We start from the raw sequence: 22,946 nt of genomic DNA, 5'->3' as shown, positions 1-22,946 counted from the left end.
CAAAAATCATTAACCACTCGTCTATCAGGGTCTTGTGACTGATGTTCTTGCAATAGACTTAGATTGCAAGCAATTCAAATCACTCAAAAGACCAAAAAGTCTGAAAAAGTCACTCAAGAAAATAAAACGAAAACGGTTTAGAAGAAAACGGTCAAGCAAAAATTTCGCTTAAAAAGACGTTGACAATTATTATCTAAAGAGACGTTTACAATTAATAATTAAGAATTGTTTTTATTAAATGCTGAGATGTTAATATTTTAATTAAGAATCTGTTTAAGTTATTGCTGCTTCTATTAGCTGCTCTCAAATAACCTTCAATTAGTTCAATACTGCAAAAGTTCAGTACTTGCAAAAGTTCAATACTTGCAAAACTTAAAAATTCACATTCACAAAAAAAACTTTTAAAAATGGGCAGAGTATGTCAAAGAAAGCAATAGCTATGAGTTGAAAAGATTTTAAACAAAAAGGAAAACTTTTTTAGAAACGAATGAAAACGGTCAATAATGCGACAAAGATATAAGATAATAAAGTTAACAAAAACTCGCAAAAATCAAAAATTCTATAATATTTCTTGAAAACAATTGATGTCGAAATCATAGAAGTCATGAGCTTTAGAGAGAAACGATTTAGCCGACTAAAATATCCACCATTAGCAACCTATGAGGCCTGTTGTTAATGAGAATAAACGATAAGGCAACAAAAATTACAAAAGTATAACAAAACCTCAAAAACTACCTGAGAAAACGTACTGGCAAAGTCATGAAAACTAATAAGCTATTTACTCAGACCATTAATTAGGCACTTTTGCCTCTCATTATCCACCAATGAGATCTCTCATTGATGATATTAAGTGATAAGACACCAGAAATAATTTTTGAAAGTGGGCAAAATCAAATATTCTTTAATGTTTTTTGACAAAACAGTTTTCAGGGAATAAAATGTTTCAAATGTCCCTTGATGATTTCTAGCAATTCCAACTAGGCGCAATTAGAAAATATGTGTATCAAACCAAAATCACAAAGGAAACGAACTCTGAAAACAGAGTCAAATTGACGCACGTGAAAAAAAACTGCCTCTCAAAACAATTTGAAAATTTGTTCAAACACCAACTTCTGACTCTACCATTTTGAGCTCAAAAACGCCTAATTATGACCTTTTAACCTTAAATTAAGGCCACCCAGCAGGTGCACCACTCTAAGAACTTGAAGGACTACTAAAGCCCACTTTGGGCCTATAATGAAACTAAATACCCGCTGGGGTTTACCTGTTTATCTCGTTTTGAAAAATCAAAGTCATTGAAAAATATGTGAAAACATCTTAAAAAACACACATCGGCCCAATACGAAAACATACCCGCAGATTGCCGGAAAATAGCCGCCGTTGATTCCCATAACTCTATTGAGATTGAAAGAAAAGAAAATATCAACAAAAATTGATTTTTGTATAAAAACATTTTTAAGTGCAATTTATTTTGATGTCATTTCGTAATTGAACATGCTCCTGTCTCTCAGTGAGAGGCTACAGGGTCTAGTATCAATACCAACAAGCATTATAGATAGTAACTAAAACTTATGAGAAAAAAGTTCAAGTACGGGCATCTAAAAATGGGCTTTATGGGTTATCCCGTTTCTATTTCTGACTCTGAGTTTTTATACTGACTCTCTTTTCATTTCGAATTGCTTTGCTGGGCAGCTGCTGTTTAAAAGGACTTTGAGCAGAATGACAGAAGAGTGAAACTAGCCTAGAAAAGCGGCAAAATGGGTAAAGCGAAAAAAAGTTCGAAGAAGTAAAAAAACATAGCAGGACAAGTCCTGACGTACAATTCAAAGAATTTTCATTGACTAAACAGAAAAACTAGACTTTGAATGGACTATGAGTGAATTGGAAAAACCAATTCCCAAAAAAGTCAGAATAAAAAAAACATAAATGTCAAAATGCTGCATGTGAAAAAAACACTACGAGAAATGGACATTTGGTTCAAAAAAACTAGGCCTATGTGAACTATGAATGAATTGGAAAAACCATTTAGAAAAAAATCTGATCCCAAAAATGGAAAAAAAACAGTAAAAATCACAGTAAAATTGCCGCATGTGAAAAAAAATCCACTAGCGATAAACCGAATTTTTGTTCAAACACCGTTTTCTCACTCTACTTTTAAATTAGAACGAAAAAAATTCACGCCGCAAAACCACTCGCTTTTTCGCTCCATTTCCTGTTTCGGCGTGACCAAAATCACTACTCCAATTTGATTTCAAAAATCATGAAAATGTGAACAGATCTTCAAAAAAGCGCCCCAATACAATTCAAATTCTTTCATTTGTAAAAACATAGCAGAACTAGTCCTCAAAGACAACCCAAAAAATTGAATTAAAATCTTAGAATTACTCTACCAGACCAGCAGACCAATTGAACAATGCCAGCCAAAACGCAAACAAAATCACCTCAAAACTTGAGAAAGAAACAATCAAACAAACTAAACAAAAAACTACTCATTGCTACAACTCTTGAAGCTTTTACCCCGAAGTCAAAATTTGATCCCTTTAAAAATAGCTATTTCAAAAATATGTTCATAACCAATTTTTCTCTCTGAAGTCGGTCCAGGAGCATATCTGCAAGACATGAAAAAAAGTCACTTGAAGATCGATTGACTCAGAAAATGAATTCAATTGCAAATTTTAACGAAAATTTGCTGAAAACCGTGATATCTTATCTTCGGAACCATTTCTGTGTCTATAAAGGCGATCCATAAAACCAATTCCAAGCCTAAAAAATTCATTGGCTCAAAGATCGAGAGGCAATAATTTTTCCATTTCAAAAAATAGAAAATCGTTCTTTTAAAATACTGCAAACCATTCCATTGCCCCTAACAACTAAGTAATAGCATACTACGAAAGCCTGGAGAACGTTTCCAGGCTACTGAGGCGAGAAAACTGATTAAAAGACATGTTTTCAAAAAATTTGAAAATTGCAATTTTTTCGAAAAATTTCTATTATTCGAAATTTTAAATTGTTGAAAACAATTGAATTGACACCAACAACTGTGCATTAACTTTTAATCAGACCATTGATTAGGTTTCCTGACACTCAGTAACGGACAAAAATCAAAAACAGAAGAAAATTTTATAAAAAATTAGAGATTTGATCAAAAAATGCTAGAACTTAAGACATCAAAATTTTGAAAACCATTCCATTGTTACTAGAAACTATTCAGGGTCCTTTTATCAAACCATAAGAGATTCCCTGATTCCTGAGGCTGAAAATCTAAAAATGACAAAAATTTTCTTGAAAAATGACAAAAAATTTGAAAAAAATCGCAAAAATGAGTTTCATTTTGCGTGTTTGCGTTTGTAGTACCAAAAGAGATAGCTCATCAAATGGCCACAACAAGTAATTTTGTCTCGCAAAAGTGCTTCATCATCTTTTAAAAACTTCAACTTAAGACTAATCAAACAAAAAACTAAAAAAAAAACAAAAAAACATGAAAAATTGCACCATTTTGAGCTCAAAAACGCCTAAAAATGACCTTTTAACCTTAAATTAAGGCCACCCAGCAGCTGCAAAAAGAAATCATAGAAGTCATCAGCTTTAGAGAGAAACGATTTAGCCGACTAAAATATCCACTATTAGCAACCTATGAGGCCTGTTGTTAATGAGAATAAACGATAAGGCAACAAAAATTACAAAAGTATAACAAAAACTCAAAAACTTTCTGATAATTTTTGAGAAAACGTACTGGCAAAGTCATGAAAACTAATAAGCTATTTACTCAGACCGTTATTTAGGCTCTTTTTCGTCTCAATATCCACCAATGAGATCTCTCATTGATGATATTAAGTGATAAGACAACAGAAATAATTTTTGAAAGTGGGCAAAATCAAATATTCTTTAATGTTTTTTGACAAAACAGTTTTCAGGGCATAAAATGTTTCAAATGTCCCTTGATGATCTCTAGCAATTCCAACAAGGCGCAATTAGAAAACATGTGTATCAAACTAAAATCACAAAAGGAAACTAACTCTGAAAACAGAGTCAAATTGACGCACGTGAAAAAAAACCTCTCAAAACAATTTGAACAATTTGAAAATTTGTTCAAACACCAATCTCTGACTCCACCATTTTGAGCTCAAAAACACCTAAATATAACCTTTTAACCTTAAATTAAGGCCAGCCAGCAGCTGCACCACTCTAAGCACTTGAAGGACTACTAAAGCTAACTTTGGGCCTATAATGAAACTAAATACCCGCTGGGGTTTACCTGTTTATCTCGTTTTGAAAAATCAAAGTCATTGAAAAATATGTAAAAACATCTTAAACACACATCGGCCCAATACAAAAACATACCCGGCGGATTGCCGAAAAATAGCCACCGTTGATTCCCATAACTCTATTGAGATTGAAAGAAAAGAAAATATCAACAAAAATTGATTTTTGTATAAAAACATTTTTAAGTGCGATTTATTTTGATGTCATTTCGTAATTGAACATACTCCTGTCTCTCAGTGAGAGGCTACAGGGTCTAGTATTAAAACCAATAAGCATTATAGATAGTAACTAAAACTTATGAGAACAAAGTGCAAGTACGGGCATCTAAAAATGGGCTTTATGGGTTATCCCGTTTCTATTTCTGATTCTGAGTTTTTATACTGACTCTTTTCATTTCGAATTGCTTTGCTGAGCAGCTGCTGTTTAAAAGGACTTTGAGCAGAATGACAGAAGAGTGAAACTAGCCTAGAAAAGCGGCAAAATGGGTAAAGCGAAAAAAAGTTCGAAGAAGTAAAAACCATAGCAGGACAAGTCCTGACGTACAATTCAAAGAATTTTAATTGACTTAACAGAAAAACTAGACTTAGAATGGACTATGAGTGAATTGAGAGAACCATTTTTAAAAAAATCAGATCAAAAAAAAATAAGAAAAAAACAAGATCAATGTCAAAATGCCGCATGTGAACAAAAAAACCACTAGCGATAAATTAAAATTCCATTCAAACAAGAAAATTAGGCCTAATATGAACTATGAATGAATTGGAAAAACCATTTAGAAAAAATCTGATCCCAAAAATGGAAAAAAAACAGTAAAAATCACAGTGAAATTGCCGCATGTGAACAAAAAACCACTACCGAGAAACCGAATTTTTGTTCAAACACCGTTTTCTCACTCTACTTTAAAATTAGAGGGAAAAAAATTTACGCCACAAAACCACTCGCTTTTTCGCTCCATTTCCTGTTTCGGTGTGACCAAAATCACTACTCCAATTTGACTTCAAAAATCATGAAAATGTGTGAACAGATCTTAAAAAACAGACAGCGCCCCAATACAATTCAAATTCTTTGAATCGTAAAAACTTAGCTGGCAGATTGCCAGAAAATAGCCGCATCAATAGCTTCGTAGATCTGCAGTCTCAAAAAAGCAGTAAAAAACAGACCAAAAAATAATTTGTCTTTTCATTGAAGGCTGATATTTTATATTTTGATTAAAAATCTGTATAAGTTTTTGCTGCCTCTATTAGCTGCTCTCAAATAACCTTCATTTAGAGTGACAAACACCCATTTGACCTTATCTCTTTGAATTAAAGTAAAAAGTCAATTTCAAAGTGAGGAAGTCATTTTTGAGAGTGAGGTAAGTCAAGTGTGACCAAAAATTTAATCACGCGATTGAACAAAAAAACTCGCTCCACTAAGAGCGAAAAATGACGTCACGCATGCAATTCAGTTGAAATTGCATAAACGAATGAACAAAAAGTGGCTGTGACGTCATATGGTCGTAACAAAAATCATGACGACGAAATAAAAAAACATAGCAGGACAAGTCCTGACGTACAATTCAAAGAATTTTCATTGACTAAACCGAAAAACTAGGACTAGAATGGACTATGAGTGAATTGAGAAAACTATTTTTAAAAAATCAGAACAAAAAAATAAGAAAAAAAAACAGAAAATCAATGTCAAAATGCCGCAAGTGAACAAAAAAACAACTAGCGAGAAAAGACAATTTAATTCAAACAAAACACTAGGCCTAGAATGATCTGTGAATGGATTGAGAAAACCATTTAGAATAAAATCCGATCCAAAAAATCGAAAAAACAGTAAAAATCAAAGTGAAATTGCCGCATGTGAACAAAAAACAACTAGCGAGTAACCGAATTTTTGTTCAAAAACCGTTTTCTCACTCTACTTTTAAATTAGAACGAAAAAAATTCACGCCGCAAAACCACTCGGTTTTTCACTCCATTTCCTGTTTCGGCGTGACCAAAATTACTACACCAATTTGACTTCAAAAATCATGAAAATGTGTGAACAGATCTTAAAAAAAAGACAGCGCCCCAATACAAATCAAATTCTTTGAATTGTAAAAAAACCAAGAGAAGGCCAATAATAGCCCCAGCTATCGCTGTGCGGCTATTAAATAGAAGCGCTATAATAACCGGCTGAGAAGACGAGGGCGGCTATTAAAAAACACTATGTCCCAATAATATCCACTATCGCTTCGCGGCGATTAGTAAATGATAGTCTCTATCATTTTGCTAACATGAGTGAAAAAAGGGCAAAGACAACTCCGCTACGAAAGATAATGAGAGTCAACTGAGTAGCCAGACTGCTATTTATTTTGGGTCGAAATCCCCATTTAAATTTCTTAGTTTTATAACCAGAAAACTTCCCTTTCTATTTCCAAGCTATTTTACCGAAACAGCTGGGTTCCGCTTCCAAAACCCTACCTAACATTCGAAATATGAGGCAAGTAATACTGCAGTAGCAAACCGGAGATTGAGACGGTGAAGTTGCTGTTAGTACAGGTACTTGTGAAGCAGCAGGAAGCCACGCCATTGCTTGCAGTTGTTGCAGCCACCATATCCGAACAGACAATACCAACACCACCATACCCCGGCGATTCTCTACCATGACCTGCGGAGGGCGGGAGTGCCAATGTCCCAAAAGTGGTGGCGCTGGGCGGACTGGCAGTGGAGTAGGAGCAGCAGGGTTTCCCACAGTTGCCAGATGAGGTTGCCATGTTGGCTGAATACCCTGGTGACTAAACAAATAACCTATTATACAGCAAGTTCTTGCACTGATAAGAAAAACGTAACCGGGTAAAATCTGTCAATAACAACTAATAGATACTATTATAAGCGCCTGAAAGTATAGAGTACCGGAGGGTCATAAAAGGGTCTTTCTTCCTTCCAAATTCACGACTACTGAACTGCAACGCTGGACTTGTCCCTTTACGCATTCCAATCCCTTCCAAAAATGAATAACCATAACCGACTAACGTCGGGCGAATTGCTCTCAAACGACCGGCGAGCGGTTGGCTTTGTCAGTAGCTAGCCACAGTTTAGTGAGGCTAGCTTTAGCTTGATTCGACTCTGCAACTTTTATTTTTCTAGCCTTTTTAGTAAATAAATCAAATAAAAACTGATATTTTAAAAAACTGCAAATTGCAAAATTTTAAAAAGCCTCCAAATTCCGCAGTGAAAATGTTCAAAACTATTTTCTGTCTCTGGATTTATGTCAAGTAACTAATCTGCTTGACTTGAAAAGCTTCGTTGGGCAGTAATGATCATAGGACAAAAATTTTGAAAACAATCGCAAATTTTACCAAAATCTTGCTGAAATTCAATATATTGAAATCTTCAAAACAATTTCATTATCTCAAGAGACAATCCAGTATCCCTATTTCAAGCTTTAAATAGTTTCACTGGCTCATAAAGATCCATAAACTGGGAACATAATTTTCCGAAAATTTGACGAAAATTAAACTGCTAGAAAATTACAATTAAGTACAAGTAATTACAATATTGATAAACATTCCATTAACTCTAGAAACTATGCGACAGCCTATCATCAAACCTTGGAGGAGAACTAGGACCCTGGTGCCGGAAAAATGATAAAAACTTCAAAAAGATTCACAAAATTGCAAATATTTTTCAAAATTGTTGATATTAAAATCTTGAAAAACATTCAATTACATCTAAAAGCTATGCAGTAATAATCAAACGCTCGAGGAGGTTCGCTGGCCCTTCAGGTTGGCGAAACCTAAAAAATAAAAAAAATTTCAAAAAAACTTAAAAAATTGCAGGTTTTGCCAAAAAAATTGCTAAAATTCGTAAAGGTAAACTGTTGAAAAACCATTCCATTACCACTAGAAACTATGCAGTAACCTATAATCAAACCCTGTTGCAGTTTGGGTGGCCCTTGAGGTTGGAGAAACCTAGAAATGACTTGAGAATTTTGAAAAAAAAATTGCTAGTTTCATCAAAAAATTGCTAAAATTCGTGCTGTTTAAATATTGAAAACCCTTCTATTACCACTAAAAGCTATCCAGTAAACGCTCGAGGAGGTTCGCTGGCCCTTCAGGTTGGAGAAAACTAAAATACTAAAAATTTTCAAAAAAATTGCAGGTTTTTAAAAAAAATTGCTAAAATTCGTGATGTTAAACTGTTGAAAAACCATTCCATTACCACTAGAAACTCTACAGTAACCTATTATCAAACCCTGGTGGAGTTTGGGTGGCCCTTGAGTTTGGAGAAATCTAAAAAATGACAATCAAAAAAGTGAAAAAAATTGCAAGTTTTATCAAAATTTTGCTAAAATTTGTAATAATAAAATGATGGAAACTATTCCATGGCCAATAAAAATTTTTAGTACCCTATTATCAAACGCTATAGGAGCTTCCTGGCTCCTGGGTCTCGGAAAACTTAGATAATGACATTAAAATTTACAAAAATCAAGTTTTATCAAAAATATGCTAAAATTCGTAATGTTAAAACGCTGAAAACCATTCTATTACCACTAGAAGCAATGCAGCAACCTATTACCAAACCCTGCAGGAGGTTTGCTGGCTCTTAAGACTGGAAAAACCTAAAAAAAAAGACAAATAATTTCAATAAACTTGGAAAAAATGCAAGTTTTATCAAAACAATTGCTTAAATTTGTCATATTAAAAGATTGCAAACTATTACATGGCCAATAAAACTTTTTCAGTAACTTATTATCAAACCCTTAAGGACGTTTTCTGCCCCTTGCGTCCGGAAAGACGTGAAAATTCAAAAATGAGGCTAGGGGCTGAAGGGGAGGGAGGGGGGAGGTGGGCAACAAAGTGGGGAGGTGGGCAACACAGTGGGGTGGAGGGCAACAGCGGCGGTGGGGGGCTGGAGGCATTAGTGGGGGGGTTAACAGTGGGGGTGGGGTGTCTTCAACCTCTAAGAACCGCCCTTCACACCATAAGTTTAAGTCTCCAAAACAGTTAGAGCTGAAACAGAGCTGAAAGCCTCTAAGAGCACTTAATGCCCGCTGGGCGCTACCTGTTTATCCCGTTTTGAGGACGAAAAGTCAAAAGCGACGGACGAAAAAACGGTCAAACGAAAAATCGCATAAAAAAGACCGACATGACTAATATAATTGCTAAAAACTTCGTTTGAAAGCAATCAAAAAATTAATTTGACGATAGGAGCAAGATGGACCTCAAAAGAACGTCAGTGTTGTTCTAATTAATACTGCCCGGACGCTTTAATGGTCAAAAGACATCAATTTAATAGTATACAATCTACATTGAAATCCCTCCATCAAGCAACTATATTGTACATCTTTTGAATTATGTTTAGGTTTGCAACTCTTAGTTATAATTTGAAAACTTTATCCATGAGAAATTCCAAAAGTTATTTATGGCTTCCGACTAGTGTATTTACTCATAAATCTTACCTGTTGAAAACATTTCGATAAAATTTTAAATTCATTAAGGAGATTAAGAAAATTGCCCAACAGCTAAATGCCCTCCCTCACCAGTATATCGTGTTTCTTAAGACGAAAAGTCAAGAAAATTATTCAAAGATCATTTAACTTGAATTCAAAATTCATGATCATTAAAAAACATAGCCGCAAGAAATCCGGAAGCAACTGGAAGCGTCGCGAGCTCCCGAACAATACCCTAATTGCAGCCGAAACCATCATATATTGTCTGAAAACTATGACTCTGCATCACCAGAGTCAAATGAAAAACTTGGTAAACACATGAACACCTTCGTAACAAAACTTCAGCATTGACACCATTGAAGCAAGCAAAAAATTATACGTCACTCAGAAAACATACCAAAGATTTAAATTTTAAGAAAAAAGCTGACAGAGAAAACTGACTTAAAAATCTTGATCGCGCAAATTTTTTTGTGATTAGATACATATCTCGTAGCGTTGAAAAACAGCCAAAACTTTGGAGATACTCAAAAACTGTTGAGTTCAAAAACTGACCCGCCTAATATTCAAGAAATAACCGGTCTAAACATTCAGAAATCTCCGACGCAAAAAAATTGTGAAAGCATAAGACAGAAACTGAAGTGAACGTTTTTTTAAAAATAAATAATAAGTTTCAGGAATAAATGGTTAACAAATTAAACCGATCAATCGTAATAATAATATCCAAAGAACACTCGAGCTGCGAAATGTTAAATCAAATCAACTGCCAACAGAAAAAAATTGAGAAATAATCTTCGGAAAAAAATCAAAAATTATTTTATATCAATTTTTTTCAAAAACCCACAAATGCAGAGGAATTAAAAGTATAGGTCAAAAATTTGAAATTCAAAAAAGTGCCAGCAAAACAAGCGCATTTCATTGTTTAGCATTAGAGCCCCAGTAAAAAATACAGTCATCCACCTACCAATTCCGTGATTCGAAACATTGAAATATTTTGTCAAAAAACTGTTCAAAAGCAATTAAAAAACATTTTCCCATTAAATTTCAAACAATTACCTCCAACAATAATCCTTATCCTAGTTAAACCAACAACTAAAAAAGAAACTTAGAAAAATTGAACAAAAAATCGGACAAAAAATTTGTAAAAAAACAAAAATACCTGTCAATAGCAGAAGAATTCAATGCAACAATTATCCAAAGGACGTTGTCCTATACACTGATTACCAAATATCCGTTGCAAAACATAAAACTAAAGACATTATTGGCAACAAATCGATTAACAACGGACTTATTGCTCTCAAAACACAAGCGAGGCTAGAGAATCTTTAATGTTGCAAAAACTTGACTGTTTCAACCCTCAATTTCTTTGGTGCCATTAACCAATACGCTACAAGTACTATGTACTCCTTTCGCTCATAATCGGCTTTGTTTTAGCAATACCCTTATTTTCGGAATGTGCGCAATTCAAATCATTCAAAAAACAAAAACTCAAGCGTGAAAAAGTCAACAGAGAAGTGAAACAGAAAGAATATTCCAGAAAAAAAACAGTCCAAAAAAATTGTGCGCTTACAATAATTGCTTCAAACATCTCTCGAGAGCAATTAAACATAACCGACTAAACGTCGGAAGAATTGCTCTTGAACGACTAGTGGGAGCTCTAATCAATTGCAGCCTGCTTCAGTCGGGGGGGACCTAAATGGGACTAAGAAGTTCTATAGTGGGCTTCAAATAACCACATTAGAAGTTAACATATACCACTATCAAGATTTAAGGTGAAAAATTGCACCAGTTTCGGCGCACTTGTCATTTGACTTTTAGTATTAAATTGCCGCCAATTGATTTCAGCTGCTTGAAATTGTGATTGAGAGAGAGAATTTCAGATCACGCGAAATGCAAAAAGTCAAGGGCGTAAAAGTCACTCGAAAAGTCAAAATTGTCAAGCGAAAATTTTGCATTAAACAAAAGACACACGTTTACAATAATTGCTATGAATTACGTTCAAGAGCAATTAAAAACCCAATTATTAAACTAAAATAAAAATTAACATGAGTCGATTTTGCACTTTAAACGCTAAATCGGGCTTCCAAGAACATGGAATATCAATTTCAGATGGTAACATAAAAAAGCAGCGTGAACCAAAAACTATTTCTATAAAAGAACCTGCGGCAAGCAAAAATACTGAGCCAAAACGACAAAAAGCGGTTAAAAACGGTTATCTTTATGCGCCCTTCTCTGAAGGACACTTTTTAGATTCAAAAAGTCATTCACTACACGCAGCGCATGAACAAAAAACTTTTTTCGCCGAGAAATAATTAGTTCACATGGCAGTTTTACTCACTTTCGCTTTTAGGTCAAAATGCCGCCTGAACAAATAGTACGTCCGGTGGAAAAATCATCAAGAAAACAAATACTCTTCGAGTCGGAAAAAGACAGCGCCCCAATACAATTCAAATTCTTTGAATTGTAAAAAGGAGAGCACTTAATTATTAGCTCATGAGAGGCTGACGGCGGCTAGCAATTAAAAAATATTTAAATTACTAAATTTATTGTTCTCTTCCTAATAATAAAATCTTTTGAATGTACCGAGGTCGCTATTTAAAATGATGCGCTCGTGTTGAGAAACAAAAAAAACATTAAGCTCAGTTTTATATAATTGGTACAAAATATTTAAATTACTAAATTTATTGTTCTCTTCCTAATAATAAAATCTTTTGAATGTACCGAGGTCGCTATTTAAAATGATGCGCTCGTGTTGAGAAACAAAAAAAAAACATTAAGCTCAGTTTTATATAATTGGTACAAAATCGCTAAATGGTACTTCAATACTATTGCCACAAGATTTAATTGAACGTGACTGATTACAGAGCTATACTGATTTCTCTGATTTACATTTTGACTTTTATATTCACTTTCACTGAAATGACGTGCAATGCTGTAATTCCGTACAGTTGGTGATAGGGCAATTAAAATAGGCTTTACAGCAAATTTAACAAAATTAAGTAAATGTTGCAAGTTAATTTTCACAGCATTAAAAATATTTGCTGGGATATTGTACGACAGCTGTAATTAATTTACTAAAATAGGCTTACAAACGCAGACTGGCGCAAAAAAAAATCTAGTCCCATTCTATGGAGGATTGCAAAAACAAGCTATGGTTGTGTTCAGAAGAAAGTCAAAGGAGCCCAATCAAAGCAAGTTTGCCCACCTGGTCACAAAAAGATACAAAACTAAAAAAAACTTTAATTTGGTTTAAAAATTCTCAGTTCAAGCAGCCGAGGAGTCAACAAGATGCAGCAAAAACATAGAATAGTTTTCAATCTCTCGATAATATTTGACTAGCTGATGCATCTTACACTTCGAGGTGATGTAGAAGCGGCGGAAGCAGCTGTTGCTGTGCCCACTAATGAGGAGAGCTGTTTCTCTTGGTCTCTCAGGAACTGCAGCCGACTCTCCCTCAGAACAGCCTCACTAATGGCATCACTCGTTGCCTCCCAATCAGTGGCCCGTAGCTTGTCCTCGTACATGGCCTGCTCTATGTACTGTGACTCACTCGCTCTAATAGCATCCTTCATTTGGTTCTTGTCTGCAATCTAAATATATCGAGTTTAAATTCAATGATAGAATGGCTAATTAACTATAGTTAATTAACTTCATGATAACATAGTTTTACAGACCTATGATAGAATATTTTTCAGCTGTGTTTCATTTTCTCACTTCCGTCCGCCAAATCATTTTTTGGCACTGAAACAATTCAGAAAAGCCGGGAAAAGTTTTCCAGGAATAAAATAAAGTTTTCTTCTGGGAAAAGGTTAGTTTCCTACTGGAAAAGATAACCATAGGTAGGATTTACGGTAATCGATTCAACGGGCACAGCGTGACGATTTACACGATTATAAACTTGCAAGACTGTCCATTATCAATTGAACTTAGAACTGCTAAAAAAGCATGCGTTCACGACGAAAGCCTGTATACAAAATGGGTACCACTACATTTATATCAACTTCTAACTCTTATGAGTTCCTACGCATTCCAGTTATTTCTACGTATTCTTTGAAAATAGCGGCAATTTATGACTTTACACCTCGACTGATATGAAATGCACAATTTATTGAACAAACTTTAGTTTTTTTTTCAAACGAAAAGTAATTCTATCTTTTGAGCTCTGGGAGGTTTCCTCCTGAAGTTCGGTGTTTCAAATACGATTCTATGTTTCCTTTGAGGAAATATTTTCTAAGTGTTTAGGATCGTAAGAGTCCTGTATTGTGCTACGATGAGAAAAGTTCTAAGGAAGGAAAACATAACCGACTAACGTCGGGCGAATTGCTCTCAAACAACCGGCGAGCGGTTGGCTTCGTCAGTAGCTAGTCACGGGGGGGGGGGGGGGTGTGCACCGGGGGCTGATGGGGGGCAACAGCGCGGTGGGGGGTGGAGGCAATAGTGGGGGTGAGGGTCAATAGGGGGGGGGGGGGGGGGGGAGGTGTCTCAACCTCTAAGAACCGCCCTTCACACCATAAGTATAAGTATAAGTCTCCAAAACAGTTTGAGCTGAAACACAGCTGAAAGGCTCTAAGAGCACTTAATGCCCGCTGGGCGCTACCTGTTTATCCCGTTTTTGAGGACGAAAAGTCAAAAGCGTCAGACGAAAAATTGGTCAAGCAAAAAATCGCATAAAAAAAGACCGACAGGACTAATATAATTGCTACAAACTTCGTTTGAGAGCAATTAAACAATACTGAGTCTTACAATGAATCAATTTCAGAAATCAATATATTGTGCGATGCATTTTTTATTCACACTTTTTATTTACATTTTTGTCCTATAAGAGTTCAGTTCAATCAGAGATTAGAGTTCAAATTGAGCCAGATATAGCAGCATTTGCGATGTCGATTATTAAAACTTGACGTCAGTGGTAGAGTGATGTCCACTTGTAGTGTAATGGAGATTCTTAGCAGTCAGGTTTGAGTGAAATTAATTGAATTTTTGTAGTGAAAAGAATTATTGAATAAGGTGCAGTGCCGTAGTGTCTTTTCTTGTTTGGCCTTATGGGTTCAGAGGGAGTGGATTGACAGAAATTGAGGTAGACTGATGGTTAGGGGTAATTAATCAAAGACTTGAAAATCATTTAAAAAAATCAATGTGCTCAAACGGCCACCAAAAATTAAAATAGATTTGCCCAGAGAGGTTGGGGGTTTAATAAGTTACTTCTCTTTTTCATTGTGTTTATCAGGTTTATAAAAATGTCTTGCAGAGAGTTCTTACGGCACGCCAGCTTGTGGGAAAAAGGGTTCCATTATTCTCATCACATCCCGATGAGTTCAATTTATTAGATCTGCTGTGCGGAGGAGTACCTAAAACTGGATAAGTTAAAAAGAAATGGCCGAAAAGAAGTTCCATGGGTGAAGGGTTTGGAGATAAAAGGTTGGAATCAGTTGAAGATGAAATTAGTTGGAGAGGAGGTCGGTGCAAAAACGGTTGGACAAAGTTGCCATTAAAATTTTGAAATGAAGAGATAGCAGGGTTAACCGAAAAGTTCTGTGACTTGGAATCGCTTGCTGATGTAAAGCAAGTTGAGAATTTCATTGATAGTATGCAGACTTGTCGTGACAGGCCACGCACCTATACTAAAGTATCAGCCTAAGGTTGTTCGTGTGGCTCAGTCGACTGGACTTTCGATGTTCAAGGACTTTGAAATGGAGAAGTTCCCTCCACTTTAGATTGAAACAGGAGACATGCAATTATTCCATTTGATCCATAGTGGAAACGATCACACATGAAAATAGGTGGGAACGATAGTGCATCAACGACAAGTTTCAAATTTGTGGGAGCTGTGAAACATCCATTGCCTTAGATAATGGATAATGTAGTACGAAAACCATAATTTTTGATACAATTAGTTTCACGAGCACGTTCGAAGGCGAAATTAATTTGGTTTTATATATCAAACAAGTCTAATGTTCTTTGTCAGCCTGTACTTTGTGATCATGCTGTGTTAACAATGTCAGAAGACGTGTCCCTATTTACTGAGTGGGAGGTACAAGTTTCAAAAATGAAAGGTGTTCAGAGGACGTTAACATCATTTTGGTTAGGGCTCTGTAAGAGTTGTAATTTTTATATATCAAACAAGTCTAATGGTCTCTGTCAGTCTGCACTTTGCGATAACGCTGTGATAACAATGTCACAAGACGTGTCTCTATTTGCTCCGTGAGGGGTACAAGTTTTAAAAATCAAAAGTATTCAGAGGACGTTAACATTATTTGGTTAGGGCTCTGTAAGAGTTGTAATTTTTATATAACAAACAAGTCTAATGGTCTCTGGCAGCCTGCACTTTATGATTACGCTGTGTTAACAAGGTCAGAAGACGTGTCCCTATTTACTGCGTGGTAGGTACAAGTTTCAAAAATGAAAGGTGTTCAGATGACGTTAACATCATTTTGGTTAGGGCTCTGTAAGAGTTGTAATTTTTATATATCAAACAAGTCTAATGGTCTCTGTCAGCCTGCACTTTGTGATCACGCTGTTTTAACAATGTCAGAAGACGTGTCCCTATTTACTGCGTGGTAGGTACAAGTTTCAAAAATGAGAGGTGTTCAGATGACGTTAACATCATTTTGGTTAGGGCTCTGTAGGAGTTGTAATTTTTATATATCAATTAAGTCTAATGGTCTCTGTCAGCCTGCACTTTGTGATTACGCTGTGTTAAAAATGTCAGAAGACGTGTCCCTATTTACTGCGTGGTAGGTACAAGTTTCAAAAATGAAAGGTGTTCAGAGGACGTTAACATCATTTTGATTAGGGCTCTGTAGGAGTTGTAATTTTTATATATCAAACAAGTCTAGTGGTCTCTGTCAGCCTGCACTTTGTGATTACGCTGTGTTAACAATGTCAGAAGACGTGTCCCTATTTACTGCGTGGGAGGCACAAATTTCAAAAAAGTGTTCAGAGGACGTTAACATCATTTTTGTTATGGCTCTGTAAGTTTTAATTTTTTTTGAAACATTAGGGTAAGAAAGCTTCTTAGATTGGGCACTAAAGAGGGTTCCTTTTCTTATTAAACCAAAACTTCTCGGTTTTTTAATCAGTACATCTACTGAGCTTCCCTTTGGACAAACTGAGAATTTATTCAAACACCAATTTCTCACTCCACTTTTAAAGTAGTTTACAAAAATCAGGCCTCATACCTACTCGATTTTTAACTCTCATTGATGTGAAAAAGCCAAAACGTAACCGATCTCGAACAAAGACAGCACACAAATACAATCCAAATACTTTGGATTGTAAAAGATAGCAGGAAAAGACCTGACCTGAACATTAGATAATTGTGATTGGCTAAACAAAAAACAGCCCTAGAAATCACTGAGATTGGGCTCAAAAAGAAATTTAGAAAAAAGATCCTATCAAAAACAGTAAAAATCAAACTGGCATTACCGCAAGTGAACAGGCACATCACTAGCAAAAAAGCTTAATTTTGATCAAACATTATTTTCCTACTGAAGGTTAAAAAAATAACAGTCAGAAAGTTTCACTCGTTTTGTTGCTTCCTCTCACGTTTTATCGAGACAAAATTCACTAACCCAATTTGGCTTCAAAACTCTAGGAGCCACTAGAAGACTCGTGCTCACCAAAAAACTATCCCTTGATTTAACCATCATCTAAAAACAAACTGGAGAAAACCAAAAAAAAAACAAATTTTAGGTCAAATATAAACATACCCGGCAGATTGCCGGAAAATAGCCGCCGTTGATTCCAATAAGCATGATTGGGATTGAAATAACAGAAGATATTGAAAAAAAAGATTTTTGTACAAAAACATTTTTTAAGTCCGATTTATTTTGATGGCATTTCGTAGTTGAACATACTTCTGTTTCTTAGAGAGAGGCTACAGGGGCTACTATCAATAACAATAAGCATTAGAGATGGTAAATAAGACTTATAGGAACGACGATCAAATAGCGGGCATCTAAAATTGGGCTTTATGGGTTTATCCCGTTTCTATTTCTGACATCCATTTTTGTACTATCTCTGTTCATTTTGAATTGCTTTGCTGAGCAACTGATGTTCAAAATCACTTTTAGCAGAATGAGAGAAGAGAGAAACTAGCCTAGAGAAGTCAAAAAGATTTCACGCAAAATGTTGAAAAGGCGGCAAAATGAGGTAAAGCGAAACATTTTTTTATTCGACGAAGTAAAAAAAAAATAGGAGCGCTATAATAGCCGGCTGAGAAGATGAGGGCGGCTATTAACAACGAAAAAAAATTTAAATTCAAAAAATAGAAAAATGAGTTAAAATTTTATATTATACAAGTACATTTAACAATGATAGCCTTTCTCTTGTGGAATTGAAAACCATTAAATGGGCACACTCTACTGTTGAACCCAAAATGTTCTCAGTTCTGAAATAAATAAGAAAGCGCAAAAAATATATAAAGACAATGCCCATTTTCTTATTTTTTGACAAAAACTACTTTACACCAGCAAAGTAACATTCATTTGGTAATATAAAAAGCCCACGGGCAATAGGCTTCTATTTAATTCCCAGTGAAAAAACATACCCGACAGATTGCCGGCAAATAGCCGCCGTTGATTCCAATAAGCATGATTGGCATTAAAAGAATAGAAGATATCGAAAAAAAAGATTTTTGTACAAAAACATTTTTTAAGTCCGATTGATTTTAATAGCATTTCGTAGTTGAACTTACTTCTGTTTCTTAGAGAGAGGCTACAGGGGCTACTATCAATACCAATAAGCATAAAAGATGGTAACTAAGACTTATAGGAACGACGTTCAAATAGCGGGCATCTAAAATTGGGCTTTATGGGTTTATCCCGTTTCTATTTCTGACTTCAATTTTTTATACCGACTCTGTTCATTTTGAATTGCTTTGCTTAGCAACTGATGTTCAAATTCACTTTTAGCAGAATGAGAGAAGAGAGAGACTAGCCTAGAGAAGTCAAAAAGATTTCACGCAAAATGCTGAAAAAGCGGCAAAATGGTAAAGCGAAAAAAGTTCGACGAAGTATAAAAAAATAGGAGCGCTATAAGAGCCGGCTGAGAAGATGAGGGCGGCTATTAAAAAAATAACAAAACTCTTGTTAAGGAATCTTTCAGACATCCTCAAAGAGTAAACAAATTTAAAAATCCCTCCAAATTAGCTAAAAATTCATCTAAATTATCAGAACTTTTATAAGTTTTCAAAACCGCCTGAATATTATAACCCCGGCCTATTAAAAATTTTACAAGAAAATCAATCAAAAAAACCCCCACGTGAACAAAAAAAATAAGACAACGTTCTCATACCCTATTTTCTGCTCTCTCCAAAACAGCGGTAAGAATAAAAACAATCTTTCTTCGCTCCACTCTCAAGTTTTATTCAACACTCAAAGCACTCTAAATTTTTTCAAGAGTTTCATTTCCTGCTTCAAAATTCACTGCAATAAAAAATTCACTCATAGGGGGAATGGGACATTCGGCGAAAGCTTCATTAGGCAGAGCAAATTTTTCTAGACATTTGGCAATAATTTCAAATAACTGTTGGTTTAAATTAGTCGAATACCATTTCAACATATGCACATTACACAAAAAAGCTGCCGTCGACAACAATAACTCCGATTGGGATTCAAACAGAGAAAATGACAAGATAGATTGTTCTTCCGAGAACATTTAAACATAACCAACTAAACGTCGGAAGAATTGCTCTCGAACGACTAAGGTGAAAAACTGCACCAGTTTCGGCGCACATTTTCATTTGACTTAGTATTAAATTGCCGCCAATTGAGTTCAGATGATTCAAATTGTGATTGAGAGAGAATTTCAGATCACGCGAAACGAAAAAAGTCAAGGGCGCAAAAGTCACTCGAAAAGTCAAAACTGTCAAGCGAAAATTTTGCATAAAAGAGACACACGTTTACAATAATTGCTATAACTTCGTTCAAGAGCAATTAATAAAAGTGCTAACTTTTTCATTTCAACTTGTAGTGTACTTTCCCTTCATAATAAGAGGATACAGTGGCTAGTATTAATGCCAAAAAGGATTAGAGACGGTAACAAGAATTTGTAAAAACGAAGTTCAAGGAGTGGGCATCTGAAATGGGGCCTTATGGGTTTATCCCGTTTCTATTTTTCTTTTTGTTTTTCGGTATCAAATCCATTTGTTTTAGATTGCGCTGCTAAGGAACTCCTGCTTAAAAGAGCTTTGAGCGAAATGAGAGATGAGTAAAAAATTAGCCCAGCGAAGTCATTAAGATTTCACGAAAAATGTTTAACGAGCTGTGAACTAAGGCAAAGCGAAACACATTTTTATTCGGCGAAGTAAAAAAAGAAACATAGCAGAACAAGTCTTGGCCTACAATTCGAAGAACTTTCCATGATTTCAAAAAAATCTAAATTTAGATTGACAATAACTGAAAGAGGATAACCACTTAGAAAATTCCTATCAAAAACATGAAAATAGCAAAAATCAAAGCCTAATTTAAGCATGTAAACAAAAAACCACAATCGCGAAAGCCATTTTCTAACATTACTTTAGAAATAAGAGCGACAAAAAACACGTCGCAAAAGAAGTTGTTTGTTCGCTCTACTTGCTGTTTCGGCGTGACAAAAATCACTTCTCCAATTCGACTTCAAAAATCTTGAAAATGTGTGAACAGATCTTAATAAAACATAGCCCTAATACAATTCATATTTTTATTTAAAAAAATGAAGGCTATAACAGCCGACTGAGAAGATGAGGGCGGCAATTAAAAACTTGAAGACGGTACTTCAAAATCCGCTTGACGTAAAAATCTTCTAAGAAATCTCTAACAATTGTCTTTAGATGATATTGGCTCACAAAGAGACACAAAAATATCAAAACTACAGCATTATTTTTTCAAAAATACATTCTTCACCCTTTCCGCAGTAAATTTTAGCAAAATCGTCTTCTCGGATATAACCGCGGGGCGTGAAGTACAAAGATGGTGTAAAAAGTTGAACTGTGCATTTTACATATATTCTATCGAATCATTTTCAAGTTGAGACGCTTGTTAGGTAATTTGCGTACTTTGTATACTTGAGTATTTCGTCAAGCGGATCTAAAGTACCGTCTGAAGTGTTTTAATTGGTTTTTGCATAACTTCTACAAAACATAGCCGGCAGATTGCCGGAAAACAGCAGCGGTAGACGCTTGGGGCCTTCCATGAATTGAAACAACTAAAGAGATTAGATAGACAGATCGACCACCAGTCCTTTAATAGATCACTAGCACTAGACTTTTTGGGTTAGCTTTGGACTGTCATTTTTATGAGACACATAAGCTCTAAGGAGAAAGCCCTAATAGGGCTTTTCAAAATTAGGATCTTTTCCGTTTGTGCCCCCTCAGCTTGGTGGGCGCATATTATTTGCACCCCTCAGATGCACGTGCAAAAATTTTTACATACTGACTTACTATGTAATGGCACGTGCTCTGTAACTGGGGGCGCATAACGTGCATAAGATCCCAAAATTAATATTCGATACCAAAAACTCAAGACTCTAATAATCAAGAATTAGGGCATATATGTTTGGCACTACTTAGATGCACACTATTGACCTTAAACAAGTATGTTCATAAAACTTAAAGTTCCATAAGTGAGTTCAGAAGTCATCTTTTTGAGTGAGGTAAGTCATTGAAAAAGTCAATTCCAAGAAGTCAGGGTAAGACGAAACAAAAATCTGTTAAACGAAGTAAAAAACATAGCAGGACAAGTCCTGACGTACAATTCAAAGAATTTTCATTGACAAAACAGAAAACTAGACCTAGAACGGACTATGAATGGATTGGGAAAACCATTAAGAAAAATTCGATCCAAAAAATCGAAAAAACAGTAAAAATCAAAGTGAAATTGCCGCAAGTGGATAAAAAAACCTCTAGCGAGCAAGCGAATTTTTGTTCAAACACCGTTTTCTCACTCTACTTTAAAATTAGAGCGATAAAATTCACGCCGCAAAACCACTCGCTTTTTCGCTCCATTTCCTGTTTCGGCGTGACCAAAATCACTACTCCAATTTGACTTCAAAAATCATGAAAATGTGTGAACAGATCTTAAAAAAAGACAGCGCTCTAATACAATTCAAACTCTTTGAATTGTAAAAAACATAGCAGGACAAGTCCTGATATACAATTCAAAGAATTTTCATTGATTAAACGAAAAACTAGACCTAGAACGGACTATGAGTGAAATGTAAAAACCATTTCCAAAATAATCAGATTAAAATAAAATGTGTGAACAGATCTTTAAAAAAGACAGCGCCTCAATACAATTCAAATTCATTGAATTGTACAAAACATACCCAACAGATTGCCGGGAAATAGCCGCCGTTGATTCCAATAAGCATGATTGGGATTGAACGAATAGAAGATATTGAAAAAAAAAAGATTTTTGTACAAAAAAATTTTTGAAGTCCGAAAAAAAGTTCGAGGAAGTAAAAAAAAACATAGCAGGACAAGTCCTGAAATACAATTCAAAGAATTGAATGCAAAACTTAGAAGTACTTTACCTGACCAGCAGTTTAATTGAACAATGCCAGCCAAACACAAACATAATTCTTAGAAAGTTGAAAAGTTAAAACAATCAAACAAACTAAACAAAAATATACTCATTGCTAAAACTCTTGAAGCTTTTACCCCGAAGGCCAAATTTGATCCCTCTACTAATAAACCTATTTCATAAATATGTTCAAAACCATTTTTGGATCTTAAATTGGTCCAGGGTCATATCTGCAAGACCTGAAAAAATTCACTGGCCCTTGAAGGTCGATTAACACAGAAAAAGACAGAAAAATTTTAAAAACTGAATTGCAAATGTTTATGAAATATTGCTGAAAATCGTGATAACAAAATCTTCCCGATCATTTATGTGTCTCTACAGTTAAACCAGTAACCCAATTCCAAGCCTTAAAAAATTCAATGTCTCAAAGATCGAAATGCAATAATTTTTAGAAAATTCAGATTTCAAAAAATAAAAATTCCTATTCATTCTATTAAAATGTTGAAAACCAATCTCTTACCGCCTAGCAACAATGTTATAACATACTCTCAAACCCTGAAGGAGGTTACCTGGCACCTAAGGCAAACAACTCAAAAAAAGACAAATGTTCAAAAAATTGAAAATTGCAAATTTTATCAAAAAATTTCTTAAATTCGAATTGCTAAATTGTTGAAAACATTTCCATTGACAATAAAATCCATACAGCAACTTTTTATCAGACCTATCAGACTATGTAATAGGTTTTCTGGCACTTAAGAATGGACA

The 22,946-nt window shown here is 35.0% G+C and overlaps 1 protein-coding gene across 1 annotated transcript in view; it reads right to left on the bottom strand.

Moving 5' to 3' along the window:
- The window catches only part of LOC142349991 (uncharacterized), a 47,960-nt gene that overhangs the window by 13,114 nt on the left and 11,900 nt on the right, over positions 1–22,946 (bottom strand). The window contains exons 5-6 of the mRNA XM_075401873.1: positions 13,035–13,271; positions 6,757–7,027 (exon numbers count right to left, since the gene is read on the bottom strand). Coding sequence (XP_075257988.1) covers positions 6,757–7,027; positions 13,035–13,271 — 508 coding nt within the window. The remainder of the gene's footprint in view (positions 1–6,756; positions 7,028–13,034; positions 13,272–22,946) is intronic.

This window comes from Convolutriloba macropyga, chromosome 11 (assembly GCF_964194025.1).
Source record: "Convolutriloba macropyga chromosome 11, txConMacr16.3, whole genome shotgun sequence".
Classification (NCBI taxonomy): Eukaryota; Metazoa; Xenacoelomorpha; order Acoela; family Convolutidae; genus Convolutriloba; species Convolutriloba macropyga.
The sequence above is the reverse complement of the archived record's forward strand: the minus strand, read 5'-3'. Positions and strand labels throughout refer to the sequence as shown.